The 8677-nt window shown below is 46.0% G+C and overlaps 1 protein-coding gene across 1 annotated transcript; it reads left to right on the forward strand.

The window, feature by feature from the left end:
• Nucleotides 1-499: 499 nt before the first annotated feature.
• On the forward strand, nucleotides 500-6683 carry HEBP2 (heme binding protein 2). The gene is made up of 4 exons (XM_043888258.1): nucleotides 500-691; nucleotides 1219-1354; nucleotides 2066-2246; nucleotides 6151-6683. The coding sequence occupies exons 1-4, from the start codon at nucleotides 590-592 to the stop codon at nucleotides 6347-6349; spliced, it is 618 nt and encodes a 205-aa protein (XP_043744193.1). The 5' UTR covers nucleotides 500-589; the 3' UTR covers nucleotides 6350-6683.
• The last annotated feature ends 1994 nt before the right edge of the window (nucleotides 6684-8677 follow it).

Below are 8677 nucleotides of genomic sequence, written 5' to 3' on the forward strand. Positions count from 1 at the left end.
GGGTGCGGACAGGGGCGGCCGAGGTCAGAGTCGGGAGGAGCATCGCCTCACCCCGCGCCCCGCCTTCCACTGGGGCACTCACGAGGGAGAGCCGCGCTCACGTCCCGCCCTCCGCAGGAGGAGACCGGTCAGCAGAACCGGCTCCCCGCGCGGGTGGGGCCGCGGGAGAGGTTCCCGGGCCGGTTACTCCAGAAACCCCACCGGTCAGCTGCCCTGCCTTCCCCCGCCCCCGGCTCCCAGGGTGGACGCCTGTGCGTGCAGGTTAACTAAAATACACGGGCGAGGGCGGAGGAGACTCCCAAAGAATGTCCGGCCAAGCCCACCCTGCCATCCCGTCTCCCGGGGGACCCGCAGGAGCAGCGGGCGGCCGGAGCTGCCCCGGGTCGGGATCGCGGTCGCTGCGTCCTCTCCCGGTCGGGGCCGCGCAGTGCCCGGCGGATTCCGGACTCCCGCACTGCGCGGAGTTGGCCACGCGTCTGCGGGGCGGGGACTCGGGGACACGCAGGCGGGGCGGTCCCGAGCGGCCCGGGCGCGGCCCCTTTCTTGGCGCAGCTCGCCGGGCTCTTTCCCCGGAGAGACGGCGCCGCCCATGGCCGAGGTGCTGGAGCCCGATCCCGGGGCAGCCGAGGGCTCGGAGGCCCCCGCGGTGGAGACGCCGGGCTGGGAGGTCCCAGAGGATGCGGGCCCCCAGGTAGGCGCCTCCCGCAGGCGCGGAGGGTGCGGGCTTTTGGGTGGCGAGCGCGGGGTTGTTCCCGACCTGATCTGCAATGAAACCGGAGGGTGCCATAGGTATAACTAAAAAATACTTTTTAAAAAATGGTCTGAGTCCTCGCCCCATTCCTGCACAAACAGGAAAAGGGGTCAGTGAGCCATCGTAACCGTAGATGCCACATCTCAATTTTGTTTCTTTGCGGCTAAAAAAAATAATATGGATCACGTCCCCAAACTCTTGATGGGGCCCTCCGGGCAGAGGGGCGGAACAGTTGCTTGCTCTTAACCTGAACTGAGAGGCCGCCAGCGTCTCTAATCTAAAGATGGGAGCCGCGGGGGAGGGGCCCTGTCGGCGCTGAGAAGTCAGAACCTCCGGCCGGACCCCAGGGCAGCGCCCCTCCCCGGGACAGGCCGTCCCAGTGGACCCGAGATCAAGGTACCTGTACTGTTGCGTCTCACGTTCTGCCGTATAATTGTCTCCTCTAAGTTTTCCCTGTTCCATCTTAGCCCGGAAGTTATGAGATCCGACACTACGGGCCTGGCAAGTGGGTCAGCACTGCGGTTGAGTCTATGGACTGGGATTCAGCCATGCAGACTGGCTTTACAAGGCTGACCAGCTACATTCAAGGCAAAAACGAGAAAGGTGAAGGCGGTTTACCTTTAATGACTGTATTGTGCCTGAGTGGCCTGGCTTATTGGGTTTTCACTTATTAAAGAAATATATTTTTAGAATAGCAAAATAACCAGATGGTCAAAGAATGTCCGAAGAGGAGGGAGGACTATGCTCAGAATCCTTCCTGTCTAGAGGAGGGTACTCCTGGGCTTCTGTTCTCCTTTCTGTGACTCTGCTGAATGAATTGAGCCTCTGTGTACCTAGCCTTAAGGCCTTTTCATGACTAATGCTTTGAGATAATTTGGTGACTGGTAAAACAAGAGATATTAGGAGGCAGGAAGGGTCAAAGAACACAAGATCCAGAGTCTCAAGATCTGTCTTCTGTTTTGGCACTGATGCTGTTTAGATTTTAGCAGGTCACTTAGCCAATGAGACCTGAATCGTATAAGTAAAGAATGAACTAGACCATGTGATTTCTAATTTTCCCTTCTATCCCTAAAACTATGGACTAATGAAAATATTGATAGTACAAAAATAATTATAATGTTAATAGTACAGAAAATGTTTAATGTGTAGTCGCTAATTGTAATTTTGTCCTTTTTAAGATGAAAATTATCTTAAAGGTAAATATGTCAAGAAACTCAGATCAAAAAATAAATACGTTTTAAAATGTAGTCATAAATGCACTAAATCTGCTTTCATGGTCTCCTTTGCATCTAAATATATATTTTCGTGGCACAGAGATGAAAATAAAGATGACAGCTCCAGTGATGAGCTACGTGGAGCCCGGCTCAGGTCCTTTTAGCGAGCCTACCATTACCATTTCCCTGTATATCCCCTCTGAACAGCAATCTGATCCGCCCAGGCCTGCAGAGTCTGATGTCTTCATTGAAGACAGAGCCGAGATGACGGTGTTTGTACGGTAAGTGGTAGATATCATTCACAGCACTGCTGACTGCTGGTTTTACTTGTGGGTACGCATAGGTTAGCACCTGAGTAGTTTAGCTCCTGTACTTTTCACCCTTCCATGAAAACCGGCCTAATGCATTTTGTGGTGTTTTTCTAGTGACTTGTTTCATATGTTACTAAGGGTCTATGACATGAAAAAAATGAATTTATTTGAAGAGACATCTCATGCATCCCTCCCACAAATAAGAAGCAACACAAAATTACACTCCCACCCCACCCCTCAAATGCATTAGACTGCCTTTACCTGCCATCGAGTTAAATCTGGAGAAAAACACTTTAAAATAGTGCATAGTACCTCTCCTCCCAAATCTAGGTTCTGATAACCTCAAGCTCTTCCTTGTTCCTCCAGCCTAAAGGATGGTAGCTGCTTCCTGTAGTTACTGCCTCTATTGGTTTACTGGTTCCTTTTCAGTTTTTCAGACCTTCAATACCTTTCCACTCATTCCTTGTATTAAATTCTCTGTTGGTATCTTTAAAGAGCCCCACAAAGTACATAATAGTCTTGTATTAGAGTCCCTTTATTATTATTCCCTTTCTCACCCTCTTATATCCCCTGGTGACTCAGACAGTAAAGAATCTGCCTGCAATTCGGGAGACCCGGGTTCTATCCCTGGGTTGAGAAGATCCCCTGGAGGAGGGCATGGCTACCCACTCTAGTATTCTTGCCTGGAGAATCCCATGGACAGAGGAGCCTGTGGGCTACCGTCCATGGGGTCAAAAAGTAGAAAAGGACAAAGCGACTAACACTTTTACTTTTACCCTCCCTTGTTGAAATACTCTGTCTCTCTGTCTCTTTTTCCTCAAGTCCCATGTACCCGTCAGACCAGCACAGCCTGGTACAGCCTCACCTGCCCCTGGGGCTCCCGTCACCGTCCGCAGCACAGCTGACCTTGTCCCTCGAGGGCAGTGCTTTCCCACATGTCTCCTGCAGCATCCTTGTGCTGACCTGTCTGGCTCCGTGATCCCTGTCCATCCCGTAACTGGGAATGTCACGTTCTTGTCTTTCCTCTCCTCCTGGTTCTCTCCCTCCAACGGCACCTCATCCACTTCCCACCCAGGGGTCCCTGTTGATGGCCCTTACCGACCCTCATGTCATAGCAGACGTGCTCTGGGCGGTCTGTTCACACTGCTTCAACTATCTGTGATCCGTGACTCAAATTTAGTGTCTCCAGCCCTGATTTTCCTACTAGTTGGGCATCTCCGTGTGAGGGTGGAAGATCAAGCTCAACAGCTCTGAAACCCAGCTTTCCCCCAAGCCTTCTCTGACCTTACAGTGCCTGTGTCAGTGAAGCGTCTCATTGGTCTGACAGCCTCCCCAACAAGGACCACTGTGGCCATCAGCATGGGAACCCTGATAATCAGTCCCCAGATCCAGCCCATTTGCCTCAGAACCGGTCGTGATTCCGTTCCCTTCACCCCGCACTGTCACTTCCTCGGGCCCTCCCCTTTCAGGGACCTCAGCTGAGTCCCCTGTGCCACCCCAGTGCTCGGCGCGTGCCTGACGCTCACCAGATGCTCTGACATTTTCCAATCTCAGGTTTCCCTTCAAGAGCCCCCCAACTATTCTCTGCCCACCAGTCTCCTCTCTCCTGTCCTCCAGAGGAACTCCGATCTTTCTTACAACAGCAACAAACCCCCAACCTGTTACAGCGTTTAAAAATCTGTTCCTCTTGCTTCAGCGTGACATTCAGGCAATTCACAGTGTACGCATCGCCTCCATAATGTGGCCCAACCTGTCTCCCTGACATCTCTGCTCCCCTCTCCTCCTGCCCTTCACTGAGCAGGTGAAGTTCCTCCACATCTCTTTAACCTTTGATTTTGGGCAAGTTGCTGAGGTTTTCCTTGCCAAAATCTCCTCATCTATGAAACGTGTATAGTCAGAGTACCTACCTAACTCACAGAGTTGCCACGAAGATCAGGTGAGTTAATTCACATAAAATACTCAGAACACGAGCAGGATCTTACTACCAGCTCTAGCTCCGTCCCTCTTCTCTGCTTGGAGAGCCTGCTTTCATCCTTTAGGACTTAGATCAATGGGCACCTTCTCCATGAGGCCTTCCTCAGTGTCTGCAGTCAGCCAGCCACTCTGTCCTATGATTGTAAAATCTAATGATCTATTTATAGATTGTAACATCCTCAAGAATAGAGCAACATATTTCTCTGCCTGAATCTGTCAGCTCCTGGCGAGGCAGGTGTTTGGGGGAGGCTCAGTATTTGTCTGTGTCCTGAATAGAGCCATGGATGGATCACTATAAAACAACATGTATTCAGAGGACAAAAGATGATCTCTAAGTAGAAGGTTCCAGATTTGATTTCAAGAAAGAAGTGAGATCTAAAACAGATTCCCTTTAGGCAGAACATATACTAAGAGCTGACTATTCCTTAAGGAAATAAATAATAAATTTGGCAGTCAGAATGTTTCCTAACACATGGTTCAGAATTATTATTATCAGTCAACATGATGAAGATTAAGGAGAGTTTTGTCAATTGTCTCCAACATTTTATTTTATATACATATGCATAGATTCCTATACTTATTCAATTAGGATTTAAAAGGTACTGCATGCCAGGAATGACTAGGTGCCTGGTAGACATTGTTGAATAAGACAGGCCTGGTTTGTACTCTTGAGACTTACATCTTATCTGAAGAATGGTAGGAATGCTTTTCCATTGGCATATTGATAATAAATCTTGTGCTAAAGAAGAATTAGAAATCCTATTAGAAATGTTTTTGTTGTTTTCCTATTCTCAAACTTTAGATTCATCATGAGTCATGAGTCAGCAACTCAGCTAAGTCAGTGTGCTATCATGATTTAATCTCAGGGTGTTTTTGTTTGTATACTTTAAAGTCTATACTTAAACTTTTAATTTCCCACTTTTTCTTAGAATCTTTTGACTGTCTTTTCATCCCTATCCTCTTAGCAACCTCCTCTCTGATCCCTTCTCTGCAATCTAGTTTCCATATCTCTGCCTATATTCTTACCCAGATCTGATCAAGTTACTTTCCTGCTCAATATCCTTTGGAATAATCTAAAAAGGCTTTAGGATGATACACAAAGTTCTTACTTCCATGTCTGACTTGCCTTTCTGACTTCAATTTATGCCTCACTATGAAAATGCTTTGTGTTTTTTGGACTTTTGTTCTCTCATCCTTCCCCTTTCTCTGCCCAGGAAAACCATCCTCCATTCTAGACCCAACTCAGAGACACACGTTTACCCTTGATCTAATCATACCCTCAGTGTTCCCAAGCACTTTGATTCCGTCTCTGATAAAACTCTGCTCAGACCGTATGGAGAGAGTCACAAAATGTCCATCTCTTCCATTAGACTGAAAGGTCATAGGATCAAAACTATATTATGTTCATCTGTCATAGAGTACCTACTTTTTTCCAAGGAGAAAAAAGAGGTGGTGTTTGATAGAAAATAGAAAGTCTGAAAGGGAGCCTACGGAGGGGGTTTCACTCTGGTCTGACCCGGAGCATCAGCATTATCAGGAGTTTGTGAGAAAAGCAGGCATTCAAGCTCCACCCCAGACGCCCTGAACCAGCACCTTCCCAGTTGACTTGCTTGCACATTTGAGTTTGAGAGGCACAGTATTAGGGCACAAGACGGAATAAAGGCCAAACCTGCCCAACAGAGGAGACCCTTGCCTCCTCCTGGGTCCCCTCAGGGTGTGTGAGGCCACACTGAGCCTGGGAACCAGAGAAAGGGAACAGGTCAGTCCAGGTGCCTGGAGGGAGGAACTCTGAAACTGCGCTTCAACCAGATTTCCTCATATCAGCCTCTGCTTTTTTTCCTAAACTAACATTCGCATCAGTATTAAAATCATTGATGGTCCTTTACTTTCTCCTTTGTAGGTCTTTCGATGGATTCTCTAGTGCCCAAAAGAATCAAGAACAACTCTTGACATTAGCAAGCATTTTGAGGGAAGAAGGAAAAGTTTTCGATGAAAAGGTTTACTACACCGCAGGCTACAATAGCCCTTTCAAACTGCTTGATAGAAATAATGAAGTATGGTTGATCCAGAAGAATGAACCTTCCAAAGAAAGGGAATGAGAAAAGGAGAGAAAGGTCTACTGTCTGGGGCAAAACTTTTGTTTAACATAGACATCATCATTACCTATAAGCAAAATGTATCTAGTATCTCTACCTGAGAGTACTATGAACTGAGCTTATTTCCACTGTGCCTTTTTAATGCTTCATGCCTCAGATACACAGATAATAGGGGACAGGATTCTATAAACATGTAAATCTGGCTTTATTTCTATGAGGCTCCAGGGAAATGGAATGTTCTCTCTTCATTGCTGTATCACAATCATGTTGCCTTAATTCTACTTGGATTTGTGTCATTACCCACTCCAGATATTATCAATAAAAATGGTAAAGTTTATCCTGTGTGGAACTACAAGGCTGTCAAGCCTGGAGAAGTGAAGTTCAGTTGGAAACAAAAATCAAATCATCTTCTGCTGCTGCCACTGTTACTGTCTCTGTTGAGCCTGCTCTCCTATCTGCCCACTGCCCCCACCACACAAGAAAAACTCACAGTACTCAGAAGTCTTGCTAATATTTTGTGATAAAAATATATTTGTGAAGTTAGGGACTTCTGACTTAATTTTGATACTCAAGAAAGGCATTTTTTCCAAACAAATGTGTACATAGAATTTTAAAATTCACTTGAGTTTTTAAAGTCTTTTACGTGGTATTATAAATGATAATGATTTATAGCCAATCATATTAACAGGATTTGAATCACATAAAAATGCTTCAGTATTCAAAGAGTGGGTTGTTGCAAAATGAGGAAGTTTGAAAATTGTACTTAATTGTATTGGAATGTGCTTGTTCTGGAGAAGACATCACATTCAAACACCTGGTAGCCTGTCATGGGAAGCTTCCCTGTGGGCTCCTAGGGGATGATGGTTCTAGGTGTGAAGGAGAAAAGCAGGTTGGAGCTCAGTGACATCCATTGAATGACATTACTTCCTGTTCCTATCTTTGTGTGTATTCAAGCAGGGATCATGGGATCACTTGTATGGAAGATTTGGGTATCCAGTGGATGAAAGAGTGGGGCTAGATGATGCTCAAGGTCCCCTCAGCCCCAACATTATACAGTACCTCTTAGAATTAACCTCCCTAACCTGGATACACTAGACCAACATACCTACAGTGAATAGTTTCCATAGCTATTTGTGGATCGCCTTCTAGGTACAGTCTTCTAAGCATTTCACATGAATTCCCAGTCAACCCTCAGAACAGCCTGTGTGTCACCTGTGTCATCTCCATTTCACAGATGAGGACATAAAGGCACAGAGATGTTAGGTAACTTGCTCCAGATGGCGTCATAAGGGCAGAGGCCGATTCCAGCCCAGGCAATGGGACTCCTGGGTCCAGGCTGTTAACCACCGCGCCTCCTGGCAGTCCATGTTTAAGAGTGCAGTTTTCTCAGGCCATCAGCAAGCTCAGACTGTGTGGAGGGGTTCTTCCTGCATGTATTACATGCATAGTCAACATGATCATGACCTCAGAGAGGCTTTTTAGATTATAATTTTTGATAGAAACCAGGCTAGGTTTCCAGTTTCAAAATTACTATATGGATATACTTTTTAAAATCTCAGGCAATTATTTTCCAAAGGTATTTGGCTTCATTGATTGCTTTTGATTCTTTGCATTTTTGTGTTTGCCAAGAAAAAGTTAAATTTCTTTCTGAGCTCCTTTACCAAAACTAACTGTGGGTCTAACCCTTTTAGCCTTCCTACTGATGAAATGTCCACAGTACTTGCCTCTACTGGTATGAAGTAAATATTTACATATTTGCTTTATAACACTATAAAAAAAGGCATCTCTTATGTAGTAAATTTCATTTTAGACGAGAAAAGCATATTTCCGATTGCCGAGATGTAGTTGTAATCTGAAACATGTTCCATAAAAAAGCGATTTTGTACTCAAAGTACTCTAAGGTATGCCATTTTCCCCTCCTCCTCCGTAAATCATAAATGAAAACATTTTTCAGCCCTAAATTAATCCAGACCAGACAGGATTTCTCACAGCAGTGAATCAGTTATTTTAATTATGTGGCTGGCACTGACTACAAAATATCCCTCAGTATTTCAGTTGAGCTTTCTCTTCTCTTTTGGATAGGAAATTCGTGTCTAGATTCCTTTCTGAGGCTAAACCTTCCACTCTTCCTGTTGGTCTAATTCACGCTCCATCGATTACACCTTCCTCCATCTTCAGGCTCTCCCTTTCCTCACGCTCCAGTCTGCTCACCAATAGGCTCTGATTCTGCCTGATTTTCCCCACCCCCAAAAAATAAAATCCTAGTTCCCCTAGACCCTTACTTAGGACAATAATTTCCATCTCTCCTTTGCCTTGATTATCCAGTTTCTC

Source organism: Cervus elaphus, chromosome 26 (assembly GCF_910594005.1).
Source record: "Cervus elaphus chromosome 26, mCerEla1.1, whole genome shotgun sequence".
NCBI lineage: Eukaryota > Metazoa > Chordata > Mammalia > Artiodactyla > Cervidae > Cervus > Cervus elaphus.

Coding starts and splice junctions, on each gene's coding strand:
- HEBP2 (XM_043888258.1), top strand. CDS start 590: ATGGCCGAGGTGCTGGAGCCCGATCCCGGGGCAGCCGAGGGCTCGGAG. Junction 692..1,218: donor CAGAGGATGCGGGCCCCCAG/GTAGGCGCCTCC, acceptor GTTCCATCTTAG/CCCGGAAGTTATGAGATCCG. Junction 2,247..6,150: donor GAGATGACGGTGTTTGTACG/GTAAGTGGTAGA, acceptor TCTCCTTTGTAG/GTCTTTCGATGGATTCTCTA.